This window comes from Galeopterus variegatus, unplaced genomic scaffold, assembly GCF_000696425.1.
Source record: "Galeopterus variegatus unplaced genomic scaffold, G_variegatus-3.0.2 Scaffold3374, whole genome shotgun sequence".
Lineage (NCBI taxonomy): Eukaryota > Metazoa > Chordata > Mammalia > Dermoptera > Cynocephalidae > Galeopterus > Galeopterus variegatus.
In genome coordinates, this window is record NW_007729485.1 from 161,697 (window position 1) to 180,287 (window position 18,591).

Genomic DNA, 18,591 nt, shown 5'->3' on the forward strand with positions numbered 1-18,591 from the left:
ACACCGGGGGGAGAGGGACACCGGGGTAAAGAGGGACACCGGGGAGAGAGAGACCGCCGGAGCGGGGACATCGGGGAAGATCGTGCCGGGAGCCCAGGTGATACCCCTACTCGGAGATTGGACCGAGGGCAGCCTCCACCCGCTCCGGAACCGAGGGGACCCCAGGTGATCCGCCATCTGTAGCCAGGACCGAGGGGAGCCCCACCCGCAGCCGAGCCCCAACGCGAGTCCACTCCGGGCCCGGCCCCGACGTGGGTCCCCAGGTGGGTGGTCTCGGGTCCCTCCCGCGGCGGGCGAAGGTGACCGGGCCGGGGTCTCTTAAGCCCACTCCGCGGACGCGTGTGCACTTCGGAGCCTCGGCGAGCGGCCCGTGGTTAGTGGCGGTCGTGCCCTTGGCAGGGGACCTGTGGACAGGCAGGGACCTGCCGCCGTGGACCCGGCCTGCTCTTCCTTCTGCACTTACCTGGAGGAGGCTCTGAGGGTCGGTCTTCGGGACTTAGGAAAAATTCCGGGATCCCGCCTGCAGGGTAGCAAGTTCTTTTCGGTTTGACAGAACGGAGTTTAGAACGTTGGGGCTGCCTCTTCTTTTCAGTATTTGCGTTGTTCTATTTTGTTGTCATTTACAATAAGTTGACTTCCGTATTAAGTAGTGTCATGGAATTTTTTTTCTCTTGAGGAACTGATTTATTTAAATCTTTTGTAGAGTCTTTTTTTTTTTCCCCCCCCCTTTTTGTCTTTTTTTTTTCATCACCGGCAACGGATCGCAACCCTCAGTGCTGTGCCCGTACCGGGCCGGGACCGGCAACAGGATCGCAACCCTCGGCGTTGCACCCGCCCCTCGCTCAGCCAGTGAGCGGCTGGTCTGTATGTGGGATCCGAACCCTCGGCGGGAGCGCTGCCGCGCTTCCCAAGCGGCGCACTGTAGCAGTGCGCCACCGGGCCGGCCCTTGTAGAGTCTTTCCAGCAAGTGTTTGTGTTTGTAAATTTACACGTGCCTGAATAAGGCATAGTGGTGGGGCGTTACTGTTGCAGCTGAAGTAACAGTATTTCTCTTGGGATTGCGTTAATACTTTATGTCTTGTTCACTTGGAGAAATACTGCTTCCTGCAAATATTGCTTATTTATCTCTGAACTATTTAATGGAGCTGATCTTAATGCATTATATGTGTAGCGTGTGCAGAAACTTTCCTCTTTGAGCGTGAAGCCGTGTATGAATGACGCTCTTTCCACACGTGCTCTGAGCACTTTGACTTCTGCCTGCATGAGTTTCTGCACGCTCAGCTTCGTGGACCCGAAGTTTGCTCGTGGCAGGAATATTTGTACTCATCTCCTGTGTGTGTTCCATCTTCTGCCTGTTTTTGTCTGAATTCCCACCCAGCCACCCCCAAAATTCATGGGGTCACGCATCTTATGTATAGGTTTATCTCAGGCAGTTTGTTGCTGTTTTAATTCAATATCATTTTTTTTTTTTTTAAAATAGGTATTATGCAGACAGTCAGGTACGTACTGTTCATTTTCTCATGCCTCGTCAATTTGGCCTTGTCATTCAAAAAAAAAATAGGTATTATGCAGACAGTCAGGTACGTACTGTTCATTTTCTCATGCCTCTTCAATTTTTTTTAAAATAGGTATTATGCAGACAGTCAGGTACGTACTGTTCATTTTCTCATGCCTCTTCAATTTGGCCTTGTCATTCTGTTTCTCCCATTGTTTTTAATTGTAGATAACGTGTAGTGATGGCTGCTGTCTACTCTGGCGTGTCTCTCAAGCTTAAGAGCAAGACAACTTCCTGGGAAGATAAACTAAAATTAGCTCACTTTGCTTGGATTTCCCACCAGTGCTTTCTTCCAAATAAGGAGCAAGTAAGTTTAACGGAAACTTATATTTTTACAATCTAAAATAATTATCACTCCTATGAATTGCATGTTGAGAGTTAAAAAAGATTAAAGATTGGGAAGGAAACTTTGTTGGAAGTTAAAAGTAACGTCGGTGAAAAAATTGATGAGTCAGGTATCTCCTTAACAAAGGTTTTCTGTTACGAAACCTCATTCAGCATTTCTTTCGTTTGGAAACATCATGTTATGAATTACGTATATGTATTAGTGAACGCATTGGGAATTAAGTTACAGAAATTAGGTTCTGGAAAGTCAGTAGCTCCATTTATTTATAAATACAAAGCGACACTCCTAAGCAATTGCTTGATGGTGCTTTGTTAAAAATCTTTAGAATTTGATAAATTGGAGGTGGGGAAGGAGAGAAGCGTTAGTGTTTGTATTCAGCTATCTAGAAACAGGCTAGGTGCCAAGAAAGATTTACTCTTTATTGATATTTCTCAAGCTTATTTGGCTAAAAAAACAGCTAGTATGGCAAACGCCAGGATGTCGAGCTCACGAGATTGGGTTAACATGCATCCAGTTGCTGGTATGAATCTGTCAAAGACAGACTGCATGTGCTACAGTGACGAGGAGGCCTGGTGTGCAGAGCAGCTGTCGTATCTGGTAGTTTCCACACCTGGCTGCTCCTGGGAACCATCCTGGCAGCCTGATGTCACCTGGCAAGTGCCGCCCAGGACGAGGTGCAGGGGAGGCCCTGGCAGGTGGTTGGATCAGGTCTCTGCTGTTCTCACCGGAGAGGCTTTTTCCTTCTGTGATCTGTCACTACTTACGTTGTTATAGACAGTTCTGGTTTTGTGAGCCGAGGCCTCACCACCGTCCCTCGACGTTTCATGAGTGAGGAAACGCGTCACAGTGATGGAAACTGTGTGTACCACCCTCCTTTTAGTGAAGCACTCGAGCATTGTTTCACGTGGACTGTCTGTCTCCTGCACCAGGCAGACACAGATCTAGAGGTTAAGATGTGGGAGGCCGGGACGCACAACAAGTCTTCTGGCCCTTTCTTTGTTGCTTTATTTGTGTGATTCAGCCTGTGGTCATTCTGAACAGTTGTTGTGCTGCTAATTTTTTTTTTTTCCTTTGTTTTGGAAGCTGAACAGGAATGGGATCTGAACCCTTGACCTTGGTGTTATCAGCAGAGCGCTCTACTGATTGAGCTAACCGGCCAGCCCTTAACTTTTAAAACTTAGTACAGCTTCAGAAAAGGGGGTGACATGTTAGAGTTTGACCTGAAACTTTTCATTTGCTCTAGATGAAGACAAAATTAGTTGTTTTTCCCTTTGTATTCTTTAATAATAAACATTTTAAGATATTGAAACATTTATGTAATGTATTACCAAGGGAGAGTTTTTGTTCCTGGCAGTTGGACTTGGCTATGCCTGGAATGTCCCTACAATGCCCAGCATCTTTCTTTCCTGGCAAATTTTCATAGTATGTTTCCTCCAAATTCAGGTATTACTCGATTGGGCAAGACAGTCATTGGTTGCATTTTATAANCTCCTGTGTGTGTTCCATCTTCTGCCTGTTTTTGTCTGAATTCCCACCCAGCCACCCCCAAAATTCATGGGGTCACGCATCTTATGTATAGGTTTATCTCAGGCAGTTTGTTGCTGTTTTAATTCAATATCATTTTTTTTTTTTTTAAAATAGGTATTATGCAGACAGTCAGGTACGTACTGTTCATTTTCTCATGCCTCTTCAATTTGGCCTTGTCATTCTGTTTCTCCCATTGTTTTTAATTGTAGATAACGTGTAGTGATGGCTGCTGTCTACTCTGGCGTGTCTCTCAAGCTTAAGAGCAAGACAACTTCCTGGGAAGATAAACTAAAATTAGCTCACTTTGCTTGGATTTCCCACCAGTGCTTTCTTCCAAATAAGGAACAAGTAAGTTTAACGGAAACTTATATTTTTACAATCTAAAATAATTATCACTCCTATGAATTGCATGTTGAGAGTTAAAAAAGATTAAAGATTGGGAAGGAAACTTTGTTGGAAGTTAAAAGTAACGTCGGTGAAAAAATTGATGAGTCAGGTATCTCCTTAACAAAGGTTTTCTGTTACGAAACCTCATTCAGCATTTCTTTCGTTTGGAAACATCATGTTATGAATTACGTATATGTATTAGTGAACGCATTGGGAATTAAGTTACAGAAATTAGGTTCTGGAAAGTCAGTAGCTCCATTTATTTATAAATACAAAGCGACACTCCTAAGCAATTGCTTGATGGTGCTTTGTTAAAAATCTTTAGAATTTGATAAATTGGAGGTGGGGAAGGAGAGAAGCGTTAGTGTTTGTATTCAGCTATCTAGAAACAGGCTAGGTGCCAAGAAAGATTTACTCTTTATTGATATTTCTCAAGCTTATTTGGCTAAAAAAACAGCTAGTATGGCAAACGCCAGGATGTCGAGCTCACGAGATTGGGTTAACATGCATCCAGTTGCTGGTATGAATCTGTCAAAGACAGACTGCATGTGCTACAGTGACGAGGAGGCCTGGTGTGCAGAGCAGCTGTCGTATCTGGTAGTTTCCACACCTGGCTGCTCCTGGGAACCATCCTGGCAGCCTGATGTCACCTGGCAAGTGCCGCCCAGGACGAGGTGCAGGGGAGGCCCTGGCAGGTGGTTGGATCAGGTCTCTGCTGTTCTCACCGGAGAGGCTTTTTCCTTCTGTGATCTGTCACTACTTACGTTGTTATAGACAGTTCTGGTTTTGTGAGCCGAGGCCTCACCACCGTCCCTCGACGTTTCATGAGTGAGGAAACGCGTCACAGTGATGGAAACTGTGTGTACCACCCTCCTTTTAGTGAAGCACTCGAGCATTGTTTCACGTGGACTGTCTGTCTCCTGCACCAGGCAGACACAGATCTAGAGGTTAAGATGTGGGAGGCCGGGACGCACAACAAGTCTTCTGGCCCTTTCTTTGTTGCTTTATTTGTGTGATTCAGCCTGTGGTCATTCTGAACAGTTGTTGTGCTGCTAATTTTTTTTTTTTCCTTTGTTTTGGAAGCTGAACAGGAATGGGATCTGAACCCTTGACCTTGGTGTTATCAGCAGAGCGCTCTGCTGATTGAGCTAACCGGCCAGCCCTTAACTTTTAAAACTTAGTACAGCTTCAGAAAAGGGGGTGACATGTTAGAGTTTGACCTGAAACTTTTCATTTGCTCTAGATGAAGACAAAATTAGTTGTTTTTCCCTTTGTATTCTTTAATAATAAACATTTTAAGATATTGAAACATTTATGTAATGTATTACCAAAGGAGAGTTTTTGTTCCTGGCAGTTGGACTTGGCTATGCCTGGAATGTCCCTACAATGCCCAGCATCTTTCTTTCCTGGCAAATTTTCATAGTATGTTTCCTCCAAATTCAGGTATTACTCGATTGGGCAAGACAGTCATTGGTTGCATTTTATAAGAAAAAACTTGAACTGACAGAAGATGTTGTTGAAAGGCTTTGGGTCTATATAGATAACATTCTACATAGCAGGAAACTGCAGAATCTTCTCAAGAGTGGAAAGACCATAAATCTTCAGATTTCCCTCGTCAAGGTAATTAATCGTCTCTTCTGTTTTCCTATATGTGCTACAACTCTGTTGATTTCCTGTCATTGCTGGGGCTTATTTGTTTTAGGGTCAATTATATGAAGGTGTAGGCAATATCAAGGTAGAAGGAAGAAATAATATTAGGATTATAATAACTATGCTTATTGAGTGCATATTGTATGCTGCATACCATGCCACACACTCTTAATTAACATTCAGGAAAAGCATAGGACTATTTCATAAACAGCTTGTTGATTATGTTTTTAATTGGATAAGGTAGCCGGCAAATTATGCTGCTCCGATTTTTTTTTTTTTTTAACCTTTCTGTTGGCCTGGAGGGAGATCAAAGTCCAAAATTCAGATAGAAATTTCCTCAAAGGTTTTTGACTGAAAATGATTTTGAAGTCACAGGTCAGAAGGATGAACGTCACTGTCAACACTGAGTAGTTTGACCTGTCATGAGTGTAGCTAGTGAGAATAAGAACCACTCCTCATGACCACTTAGTGCGTGCCAGGCTCAGAGGTAAGGAACTTGCCTAAACTCACATGGGTAGTAAGTGGCAGAGCTGGGATTTGAACCCAGATCTGCCTGATGGCAAAGCCTGTGCTATTGAACCACCACAGCACCTCACCCACACGTGTACAGCAGAAAGAGAAACTCAGGAGAGGCTGGTAGCAGAAGAGTGAAGTGTGGCACTGCCTGATGGTCGGCAGGTTTCAATGGCTGTCGAGATATGTTCTAAATTGTGTCACGTTTTAAAATAATAGAGGGGTGGTTATCAAAGTGGGTCATTCTGAATGGTCCTTGGGATGTGGGAAGAACACCTTAGAATGTTTCTGTGTTTAAAAACCATACTTAATTTTTATTTTTATGTGTGCTTTATAATTATGTAAAATATTACTACTGTAGTATATGTACATAATTTATAAATGAGTTACACTTATTGGGTGTAAATGTGGAAAAAGTTTTTATCGATGAATTGTATAATCAAAACTTTGGAAATCACCGTAAAGGAGCATAGGCATTGCAGGATTTGGTGTTTTGTCAGCGCTTTTCCACAGTGAGTCTAAAGGTCCAGCAGCTACTGGAATGGAAATAAAACCAGCCACCTCATTGGGCCGCTGATGACCTGGCACCCGGCGTACATTTGACTCTCTGGTGCCGTAAGGCTGGGAGCAAGTCACTTAGCCTGTGATGAATTTAGGAATCTGCTGGCTTTCGTAATTTCTGGTGTTTGTGGATTTTGGAATTCTGAGAGCAATAGACAGTGAGTTTGCTCTATAGTGAGTCATAACTGGCAACGTTTGCTTTCTTTATTTAAGAGCGGCTTTCGCTTTGACTTTTTTAAAAGTATAATTCACTATGAACATGTGTTTTGGACCACAGATCATAACTCAGGTGTCACTGTCCACTCACCAGGTGACAGGTAGTCTGAATTGCAGGTTTAAAATCTAAGATGTGATCTTTGGCATTGAGGCCTTTAAAACCCGCCAGCTTGTGACAAAGGGACAGCAAATTTTCAAAGGTGCTGATCCTCTTCCAGTTTGTATTGGTTGGAGGTGGGCACGTGAGGGAATCTGAACGGGTTCTTCGCCTTCCTGTGGTGTACTAAGCAGATGTCAGGTTATTCAGATGCAATAGACTGGGCGTTTCTTTCTCATCTCAGTGAGGGCGAGGAGTGAGTTTATGGACTCTGTTGTGCTTTTTCTGTGTTACGTGTGGGTTTAGGGTCACTAATGGGTTTTCTTTCTTTCTTGATGTTCAGATCATAAATGAGAGAATAGCTGAGTTCTCTCTTTTGGGATCCCAAAGAAACATATGTGCTGTCCTGAGCTGCTGCCAGGGCATCCTGTCGACACCCGCCCTTGCTGTCATCTACACGGCCAAGCAGGAGCTGATGGTGGCCTTGCTGAGCCAGCTCTGCTGGTCGGCCTGCAGGCAGCCGGAGGGAGCTGCAGTCACCCCGTTGTTCGAGGTCATCCACCTGGCCCTCGGCCACTACCTCTTGATCCAGCAGCAGCAGGTCAACCCGAGACGTGCCTTTGGGGATGTGACTGGGCACCTGCTCCAGCCCTGCCTGGTCCTGAGACACCTGCTCTCAGGGGGCACCTGGTCACAGGCTGGCCAGGTCCAGCTGCGGCCGGCACTGATCCGTGAGGTGAGGAGTAAGATTGAGGCTGTGCTTCGAGGTGGGGTCTTCCAGCCTGAGCTGCTCTCATCCTACAAAGAGGAGCTCTTGGACCAGCAGCAAGGGGACACAAAGATGGGGGCCATGAAGAACCTTCTAACCCCCATGGGCACTGTGATCGCCAGGCTGGTCGATGCTGCCGACCTCGAGCCTGCCCTTCATGGTTCTGTTGTGGCCAGCTCCGTGGCCTTGCTGTTCAAGCTCTTTCTAGATTCCTACTTCAAGGAGGGGAACCAGCTTCTCTGCTTCCAGGTTCTGCCCAGACTGTTTGGCTGCTTGAGGGTTTCCCACCTGCAGGAGGGGCAGGTGGGAGCCCTGTCCACGTCAGATTGGACCACAGAACTGCTGGCTGTGGAACAGCTGTTGAACTTGGTGGCCAGCAACAATATCTACAACATTGCCGCCGACAGGATCCGGCATGGAGAGGCTCAGTTCCACTTTTACCGCCGCTTGGCCGAGCTGCTGATAAACCACTTGCAAACACCGGTACCGGCCTGGTTTCGCTGCCTCAAGACTCTGATGTCCCTGAATCATTTGATTTTGGAGCCAGACCTGGATGACCTATTGGCTTCGGCTTGGATCGATGCAGAAGTAACAGAGTTTCGAACCAGAAGAGCCCAGGAGGTGCTTATTCACACCCTCTTCCAGACGTATGCCAAGCTCCGACAAGTGCCGCGGCTGTTCGAGGAGGTTCTGGGGGTGATCTGCCGCCCGGCGGCCGAGGTGCTGAGGCAGCCTGTGCTGGCTGCGGGCCCCTCCACCGTGCTCCGTGCGTGCCTCCTGGAGCTGCCTCCGAGTCAGATCTTGGACACCTGGTGCCTCGTGCTGGAGAAGTTCCAGTCCTTGGTCCTGCCGTATTTGCAGAGTGACACCGACATGGCCCTAAAGTCGCTGTCTCTGAGCTCCCTGCTGCACTGCATCATGTTCAACATGCGCAGCCTGGACAGCAGCACACCGCTGCCCGTTGTCCGACGGATGCAGTGCACGATGGAGCGGATGCTGGGAGAGCTCGTGAGGCCCCTGCTGGCCCACATCTCGGAGCCCCCGGGCCCAGCGTCTGAGCTGTGGCTTCAGAAGGTCAGCGATTCCGCCCTCCTGCTGTCCTGCACCTGGGCCCAGGTGGACACCACGCTCAGTCTGCACTGCAGCCAGTATCATTCTGTGTCTGAGGCCCTGGCAGGGGCTGCTCTGGGGACCCCGAGCCTCCCTGCGCTGCTCCCAGGTGTAGAAACACAGTCCTGGAAGAAGGTAGAGAAATTGGCAGCTCAGTTCAGCTCCGTGGGCAGGTATTGCTTAGAGCAGCTCTATCTGCACAGAATGAAAAGGACTTTAATGCAGACTAGTTTCCGGTGTGAAGAAGCCCTCCAGACTCTGAGGTCTGACACCGCCTGCGTTATTGGTTCTGGCAGAGAAAGCTTGAATCAAAGGACGTCAGCTTCCTGGGATGGCCAGGTCGGCACAGTGAGCGCCTCCACGTACCCTGTAGCACACTGGCACTTGATCGCTTCCAATCTCACACTTTTAATATCCTATCTCTGTCCAGATGACGTGAGACACCTGGCCAGCGTCCTGCTGAGAACTTTACCAGAGAGCAGAGCCCAGGAAGGCTCGGCAGACGAAGAGCCAAGTATCACGCTGGAAAAAATATCCAAGGCCGTCCTGCGCAGCCCTCTCTTTCCGGAGATGCGGTCCCTTCACGCTGCCTTCTTAACGTGCGTGGCGGAGCGCTGTTCCAGCATTCTGCGTTCTGGTGTCCAGAGCGACCCAGGTCCTCTGAGTGAGCAGCTACCCTGGATTTTTGAAAAAGACCACATGGTCACGGCCCATTGGGAAAGCAGATTTGTAAAAGACGGACGCAAAAGCGTCGAACCAAGAGGAGAAATTGCCCGGAACTTACTGTCCCTGGTCAAGAGTGACTTCCCCATCCAGCTGAGGGGCGAGCAGCTTGAACGCACGCAGGGGCTCTTGGAGGTCATTTCTGCCCTCCAGCTGGACAGCCTCCCGCCGCCCTGTCACGCGCGTTGCTTCCTTCTGCTGCTGTCCATGGCTGTCACCAAGCTGGGGTGCGACTGCTCCTCCTCGCCGGCCCTCGAGTTCCTGAAGACTTGCTACCGGCTTCTCGGTCACCTGCAAAGGGGCAGAAGCGCCCTCTCAGTGTTCAGGATCATGTACGTCAGCGACGTTTTTGAGATTGTCCTGAGCTCGTCGTTCAAAGCCAGCAGTAGCCTCCGTGTTGCGGTGGATGACCCCTCTTGGCTGGAATTTGTCCAGGCAATCGGTGCCTTCTTAGAGCAGCTGATGCACACGCTCGTCCAGATGAAGCTGAGCCTGGGGCTCAATTTTGGGAAAATCGCTGCATTCCTCTCAAGGTGCACAATGCACACTGAGGCAGCTTCCAGCAAACAGCTGGAAAATCAGAGCCTTCTGGGCAGGCAGCTCCTGCTGGTGTCTCTAACCAAGTTGTGCCAGGTCCTGGGGCCTTTCGTCTGTGAGCGGAAGCAGCCCCTGGAGCCCCCGGACGAGCTGGCCATGCTGCTGCGGCAGGCCGTGCTGCAGACGGGCACTGTGCTGCAGCTGTGCTCAGTGTCGGGAGCCCAGGGCCAGCACCTGCCCGAGGCCCTCATCTCTTCTGCCACCACGCTCCTGGAAGCACACCTGAGCTGGTGCTGCGGGGATGGAGGGGCAGACACAGGGCCACCCCTCCATGCTGCCTTCCACCAGGGCGTCTGCTCTCAGATCCTGTCGGAGCTGCCGGCTCTGGGGGTCAGCGCTCAGTCCTTCCAGGCAGCCTTGCAGTTTTTAACTCTGTTCTTTCTGGCCCCAGGACTCCATCCCAAGAAGGGCTCCATCTTCACCTCCGTATTTCATTCTGTGAGGAAAGTTCTTGCAGGTAAGAGGATTTCTGTCGAGCTGATTCTGTGCTATCGAGGTTTAGGTAGAAGGGAGCGTTCCCCCGTTTGGAACAGGGAGTAAGTGGACATGTGGCTCGTGCAGACGGACCCACCCGAGCACCCTGGGAAGATCCCCCCAGTCCTGGCGCCAGGACTTCCTCTCCGCCAGCCGCATTCGGCCCATGGGGCAGCCACCGTCACAGCCGTCCCTCCACGTGTTAGGCAGACGGTGGCCTCTGGGTGTGGGCTCAGCTCCTCTGTTGTGCACTTATTTTGGACATGGTTCTGTGTAAGTTTATAATTCTGAAATCTACTCCTTTACTCTTTTTTTTAACTGGTCCTGGCCACGGATGATTCACGTAGGTAATTTCAGGCTCTCCTGTATCAGATGTTCATTGCCATAATTTACACCTTTAAAAAGGTGTAAAATCTGCAAACTTTTAAAAAGTTTGAGTAGCTTAATTTCTGGAAAGCCTCATAGGGTTCCTTGAGGGTGGGCCTGAGCCTTCCCAGAGCTGCTCCCAACCCTGTCAGTGTGGTGCTGATGGGACAGCAGCTCACCCGGGTGTCCCCTTTCCAGGCCAGCCAGCAGGACCTCAGAGCTAGTGGTGAGAGGGCTGAGGTCTTCATGCACCAAGAGTTGACCTCTGCAGTCCCCTAGAACAAAGATTAATGGACTACTATGAACTCATTAAAATGATGTAAACTATTCAGAAATATGCCCCAAAATACTAATTTTAAGCAAAGAAACCCCACAACATATCGAATTTGCCATGATTACAGCTATATAAAATATACATGCATGTACACAAGGGCTAGAAACCTATGCAAAAATTTTAAAGTAATCATATTAAAGTGTTATAATTGTTTCTATTTTCGTACTTTATACCATTTTAATATTGTATTGTAATATTGTAATAGGTCACATGCTTTTCTATGATTTAATTAAATTGGTCATAAGCAGGGGATAGATTATGATATTTTGGGATTCCCTTTTAGAGCTAAAGTTTTCCTCTAAAAATGACTATATACAAATAACACAGTAAAAGATTTTTAATATTGTCACCCTAATTAGTGTATAAAAATAGAACATGCTTTTACTCCCCAGAGAAACAGAAACTGAAACGGGTCACCTTTCTTCCCTGTTTCAAGAAGCATGCACCACAGCTGGTGTGGGTTTTTCTTTTTCGTTTTGGGTTGGGGTTGGAGTCGGACAGTTCTGAGGTGAGGTTGGGAGGGCGTCAGCCAGGCTGGACCCCCAGGACACAGCCAAGCTTTGCATTTTCTCGTGGAGCAGTGGGCAGAGGCTGGGCTGCAGGAGTGCTCTGGCCACGCAAGGGTTAAAGGGGCTGTCTGGGGAGCAAAGCCACGTGGTGCGCCTGGGCCAATGCCAGAGCACCAGTGACGCAGCTGTCTCGCTCTCTGTGTGTGGCCTGCCTGTGGGTTAACTGAGAAGGCTTTGACGAGGTGTCCTCTGGCCCCATCAGCGACTCTCCTGAGTGCTACTCACCTCCTATTTGGGCTGGGCTGAGTCTCCATTAAGACCAGTCACAGCATCGCATGCATGGCAGCTGCTGGTCTGCAGCTCTGTCCCTCTGCCCCTGGTTGCACAGAGCACCATGACCCCATCCCTCCCGCCCTGGTGAGAGGAGGCACTCTGTCAGCCCCAACTGTGTCCCTGCACTTGTGCCACTGACCCCAGAGGCAGGGCCGCAGTCATGGGAAGCACTGGATGGGGGAGTGGTCCAGGGAGATGCTAGGGAGAGGGGCCCCAGGCTTCGGACAGGGAGACACTTCGAGTCACCAAAGTGCAACCACACAAGTGAGCCTGCGTGTCCCCCGTGTCCTGGGGTCTCGGGGTGGGCTTCAGCTTGTAAAGACGAGCTTCAGTGAAGAGTGCTTCCTGATGGAGAACAGGCTACTTGATTTGGTTATGGAAACCAGCTGGCCAGAGAGCTCAGGTGAGAGCGTGGGGCTGATGACACCAAGGTCCAGGGCTCGATGCCCACACCGGCCAGCCGCCAGAAAAAAAAGATTGTTCGATTACAGAAACCAGCGCTTCTCAGCATGCTTCTGTGTGTGTGGCACCATGCCCTGCCCTGCAGAGGGGGAGGTGTTGGCCATGTCTGGTTACGTTGTGGATGCTCACCCAGATGGCAGGGCTGAGAGGCGCACGTGGCCAGCGGGCCTTCCCTGCAAGGGCCGCCCTCTGCCCAGGCGCTGGTGCCATTCCGCCTGATTCGCTGCTGGGGGAGTGGAGGCTGGGGTCCTGAGGGGGTCTGACAGGTCTCCCAGAGCTCTCGGTCCCTCCACCCGGTGCTGTAAGCAGGGAGCAAAGAAGGGAAGCCGTCCAGCGACATGCAGGGTCTGATGGGGCTGACCACTGGCTGGCAAGATAGGCTGGGGACAGGAGACAAAGGGTCCCAGTGCCCTCTCCTGGGGCTCTATCATGCAGTTCCCGGAAAACAGCTGGATGACGTCAACAGGCAGTCTGGAAAGGTTTAGGCTTTTTCTGGCCTTTTTAACATTCCCATCTAAGGACACCTCCCCCTCCTGCACCTGTATTGATTTTATAAAGAAGTACAGGAAAATAGGGAATAAGCACGAACAAAGCAGGAGTCACCTATGCTGCATGGTCCAGCATTCGCTGTTCCGCGCACAGTCGTCATGTGTGTGCACCATGCGTAGGTACAGTGGGTGAGTGTGAGCATGCCCCAGCAATGTGATTCTCATGCTGGCTCTGGAGTTTATTCCACCTGTCCCTTGCCTGTCACATCTTAACACTTTGTTTCTTTTCTACACAGATCCTGAAATTCCTGCTGAGGTGACCCGGGCTGTTGAACCTCATCTGGTAGCCCTGCTCACCCAGATGCTGGAGGTGGGGACCACGGAGGATGTCCAGCTGGTAGTGCGGCACGTTCTGCAAGGCCTGGATGTCAGTAACGCGTGGAGAGCAGATGTGCAGGTGGGCAGCTGCTCGGTCCCTCATGTGGCAGGCCCAGATGGGAAGACTCGTTCAGATGCAGCGTCCCCTACAGCTAAACACAAGCTGGAGTTCCAGCTGGCAGAGACCATGGGCCGGGAGGGGCCATGACAGGAGGTTAGGGCAATGTGTGGGCCTGCAGGCAGCGTGTGGGTGTGCAGGCAGCATGTGGGCCTGCGGGCAGCATGTGCTTAGGGCACTGTGTGGGTGTGTGGGCACTGTGTGGTTAGGGCACCGTGTGGGTGTGTGGGCAGCATGTGGTTAGGACAGCGTGTGGTTAGGGCACCGTGTGGGTGTGTGGGCAGCGTGTAGTTAGGGCACCGTGTGGATGTGCGTGCAGCGTGTGTGTGTCCTAGAGCAGAGAAGATGTGACTGGGGAAGAGGGACATGAGGAGGGGCAGGTGTGCGGGTCCTGGGTGGGTCGTGCCTGCAGGTAGGCAGGAGAGTGGGGGAGCTGGGCTTTGGGGTGCATAGTCAGGGAGGGAGAAGGGAGGACACAAGGGCAGAAGCCGGGTCACTGCCGGGTGTGGGCTGCTCAGGCGGGGGAGGAGGAGGCTGGGTGAGGCTGGAGTTGCCGTGTGGACCGCCCGGGCCAGGCTCGGTGACGCAGCCCGCCTGCACACTCTCAGGACTTAACGCTGTCACCTGCAATCACTACTGCACCTAGCCCAGTTCACTGTTTCTGTTCCCTTCACGCCCTCCTTTCGTCCATGGCACATACAGTCCTTGCTGAGTTCTGACTCACAGCCAGCATCCTCTGCAGGGACAAGGTCTTGGTGAGACGGGATCTCTGTCTTGGGTCCACATTGTGTCCCAAAGGGTTCGGTGTCCTGGCTGTTCTCTTGTGTGGCTCAGAGACACTGCTGGAAGCTGCTCATTCTGGCCCCTCCCTGTCTGTGCGCTGCTCTGAAGGGCGTCGCCCTCAGGACCTGGCTCTGAACAGGCCCTGTCCTTGCCCTGTCGTCGCCAGGTTCCCTAGGCTCTTTATCGCTCTAGCACCGTGAGTGGCCTATTCCCCAGCTGCAGTTCTCCTGGCGGGAGCAGCTGTTTCTGCTGCTGATTCTGTCCCTCCTGCAGGCTGTCTTGTCAGCTGTCACCGTGCTCAAGCTGCTGCTGAACTGTCCACTGCACGGAGAGAAAGCAAGTCTGCTGTGGCGTGCGTGTCCCCAGATTGTCACGGCACTCGCAGTGAGTCCCTCCCTCGGCCCCTGTCCTCTGGTGCTGTGCAGACCGTGTTTCTGGGGTTGCTTTCTGGAGATGGCTGTGAGTGGGACATGAGGTTTGTGTCCTGGGCACGTTGGTGTCGGCAGCTGAGGCCGTTGTGTGGGGGTGTGAAGGGATGTTTGGGCATCAGAAGCACCAGCCAGGCCACGGTAATTGGAGCGCGTCACGGTGTGGCCCATGAGGACTGTCGAGACAAGACAAGGAGGGGTTCTGGGCCTTCTCTGTCCCCACAGGACGTCGTGGTCAGCGTAGCGCATTTGTTTACTTGGGGGCATGGGTGTGCATGCCTCAGGCCTGAGGCACAGCAGGAAACGCACTTCACAGGCTGGGGTGGCCGTGTTGCAGGTGGAGGGTGGTGTCATGACACCCAAATGTTAGGTTTTGTGTCTCGAAGGCTGTTAGCCTCTTGTTTCACTAGAGCCAAAGCAGCCCAGGTCAGGTGGGGCTGTCTCGGGTTCTGCCCCTTCAGGAGCGTGACCCGCACATTCTCACACCTGCGTGCAAAGGCGCCACGTGTGTTGTACCCTCCTCAGCCCTAGCACTGGCTTCTGTCACTGAGAAAATTGCCCTGGATTAGCTTGTTCCCAGGGCAGAAGGACCTGAACAGTAGACTTGATGTTCTGTCCCGTTTTCAATTCTGCTGCTTTGACGTTATCCTGAGAATAACTCGTGTTAGTGGATGAAACGGGTCAAGTCCTCGAGTGCGCGGCCAGCATCAGGAGGAGACGCGGGCTGGGCACTGGTGACCAGGCTGGCATCTGTGCAGGTGCGGGTGAAGGCCTGGCACCCCGCAGATGGAGGGCGTTGGAGACAACCCAGAGGGCCTCTCGGGGGCTCAGTGTCTGAGCGGGAGTCACAGGCAGCTGTCGCAGCTCACACAGGCAAGACCGAGCTGTCCCTTATCTCGAGTTTGTCATCTGTGTCTTCCAGGCAATAATCGAACAGCTTCAGCTAGAGCTGATTTGTAAGAGACCTAGCAAGTGATGCTCAGTTACAGACACGTAGGACTAGAGCTCGGAGTGCTGTTCTGTGTGTGTCGTGTGGCTTTCTCATGATGAGAAGCCAGACGCATCGCCTTGCATCCTGGCTGCCCGTTGACAGCACCAGCTTATTTCGGAGACTGGACCTTGTCACCTCCGTCACTCGGGCTGTAGTTTCCATGTTGTTTCTCTGGAGACTCACTTCACTTTCTCTCCTTTTTCCTGTCTTGCCCGTAGCTGCAAAACCGAGAGGCTTGTTGGGAGCGGCCGGTGCCCCTCGCGGTGGTCGGGCCCATCCTGGATGTGCTGGCCGTGCTGCTGCGGCGGGGGGAGGAGGCCATCAGCAACCCCCACCACGTCAGCCTGGCCTTCAGCGTCCTGCTGGCCGTCCCCCTGCAGCACCTGAAGCCCCCGGAGTACGGCAGCGTCTTCCCCAGGGTGCACAGTGTGCTATTCTCCATTCTGCAGTGCCACCCCAAGGTGAGAACACAGCCATGGGGTCTGCAGCTGCTGATTCAAACAACCTGCTGTTGAAAATATTCAGGGAAAACCCAACAATAAAAAAAATAAACTAAAAAATAATGCAAATATGAAAAACAATACAAAGTAACAACTATGTGTATAGCATTTACATGGTATTAGGTGTTACAAGTAATCTGGAGATGATTTAAAGTACAGGGGGAGTATGTGCGTAGCTTAGGTGCAAATAACTACAGCATTTCACGTAAGGGACTTGCGCATCCACTGGTTTTGGAATCTGCAGGGATCCTGGAACCATCCCCCGGGGCACTTGGTTTGCAGTGATTTGTTAAGCAGGGTTTTTGGTTCCAGTAATTTCCAGGGCCCAAGTGGTTTCCAAGTACAGAAATGCCTGACCTCCCAGTGGGCTGTTCGAGTGAGTCCGTCTCTGTGGGATCTGACGCTGTAGTCTTCGTGTGCTACTATTTAAGGAAGCCCCTTAGAAGTGTTTCTGTTTTGTAGATCGTGTGTTTAAACAAGTCCCTCGTTTGCTTAGCTCTCCTGCTGGGCTTATAATACAGATGGGTGTAGGGAGGGGCAGTCTGAGGTCCAGCTTGTAGTGTGCTGCCTCTTAGTTCCACTGAGAAGAGGATGGGTGTCCCATGGATCGGACTGCAGTTCTACTAACATTTACTGAATGTTTGCTGTGTGTCTTGCCCCTGCAGCGAGGCTGCAAAGGAAGAGGTGGCCCCACTATGTGACACAACCAGTGTCACTGAGCTCCGTCTTTGACCCATGTTCTCTTGGCCAGTGAGTAGAGACTCACAAATATGTGTACACACACGCAGGCACGCTCAGATATTTTTAAATGTTTGCGTTCTAAGAGTAGAGATCTTCTGGCAATGCAGATTTTAAGAAAAGTATCCTCTGGCAGACTAGACGCTCATGGAGTCAGCCCCTCCAAAGCCCACCCCAGCTACAGGCACCTTTGGCCTGTCTTCTCAGCATCTTGTAATCACATCTCTGTGTTGATTATTAGGTTTTTACGGGACTGTGTAGTGTGAACATAATGCACATCAGTTACACACTGAAATTGCAGATCTTGTGACAGACACAGGACATCATGACGTGGATGAAAGTTGTACTAGAGGGCTGCTTGAGGAGCTGGCCGGTTAGCTCAGTTGGTTAGGGTGTAGTGGCATGGTTTGATAACACCAAGGTCCAGGATGTCCGGGGTTCGATCCCTGTACCAGCCAGCCACCAAAAAAAAAAAAACCAAGAAAAAAGCCGCTTGAATCTCTTGCAGAACCATTAACAAGTTACCGTTTAGTCGAATTAGACCATTTAATGAATTACAGAAAAGAGCAGTGTGACTGATCGGAGCAGCTCACGCTCACCTGTCACATGTGGGGCAGAGGTGGAAGCTGGCCTGTGCTCACCTGTCGATGGTGTGTGTAGTAGGTCCACTTCAGTATGAACACCGGCTAGAATCGAAAGGGTGTAGCACGAAGTCACATGGCCAGAACATCCCGCAGAACAGTCCACAGCTAATGCATTCCAAACACTGTACGTGTTTCAACCTTTTCAACCCTTGTCACACCCTGGTGTCCTCACTCTGCAGACGAGGAAACCAAGGCGCACACACAAGGCAGATGATTTGTTCAAGGTCGCATAAGGCCACAGAGTGTGAACCCAGACAGCCTGGTCCTGGGGTTGTGTGCTTTTCACCAATGTGATGGCACAGGATGGAGAGAGGGCCTGGGGCTGTGTGGAGCTCTGGGATGCTTTTACAAACATGACCTCTTTCTGAAATTCTACAAAAGTTGATAATTTGACGTAGAGGGTGTGATATTATGCTATTGAGAATTTTTTTGGATAAATGATAGCAAAGAGAGTAATCCCAACACTAATCCACAGCTTGTTCCTTCTAAAAGTCAGAGCAGCGCTGTCCAGTCAAATGTGCAGTGGTCACGGGCATGCGCCGTGTCTGCGCCGTCCAGCCCTGCATCTGCTGGCTGCAGGTGTCCCGATCACTTGAGATGCAGCCCCTGTGACCAGGAACTGGATATCTGATTTTACATGTTTCTAGCTCCCTGTCACTATTGGAAGTGTCTGCTCACGTGTGGTCCGTGGGTCTGATTTTGTGTTTCTAGCTCCCTGTCACTATTGGAAGTGTCTGCTCACGTGTGGTCCGTGGATATCTGATTTTACGTGTTTCTAGCTCCCTGTCACTGTCGGAAGTGTCCGCTCACGTGTGGTCCGTGGGTCTGATTTTGTGTTTCTAGCTCCCTGTCACTGTCGGAAGTGTCCACTCACGTGTGGTCCGTGGGTCTCATTTTACGTGTTTCTAGCTCCCTGTCACTGTCGGAAGTGTTTGCTCACGTGTGATCCGTGGGTCTCATTTTACGTGTTTCTAACTCCCTGTCACTGTCGGAA

The 18,591-nt window shown here is 50.6% G+C and overlaps 1 protein-coding gene across 1 annotated transcript in view; it reads left to right on the forward strand.

The window, feature by feature from the left end:
* The first annotated feature begins 3,650 nt into the window (after positions 1-3,650).
* The window catches only part of URB2 (URB2 ribosome biogenesis 2 homolog (S. cerevisiae)), a 32,919-nt gene continuing 17,978 nt past the window's right edge, over positions 3,651-18,591 (forward strand). The window contains exons 1-6 of the mRNA XM_008584786.1: positions 3,651-3,776; positions 5,259-5,435; positions 7,196-10,508; positions 13,314-13,474; positions 14,570-14,680; positions 15,934-16,176. Coding sequence (XP_008583008.1) covers positions 3,651-3,776; positions 5,259-5,435; positions 7,196-10,508; positions 13,314-13,474; positions 14,570-14,680; positions 15,934-16,176 — 4,131 coding nt within the window. The remainder of the gene's footprint in view (positions 3,777-5,258; positions 5,436-7,195; positions 10,509-13,313; positions 13,475-14,569; positions 14,681-15,933; positions 16,177-18,591) is intronic.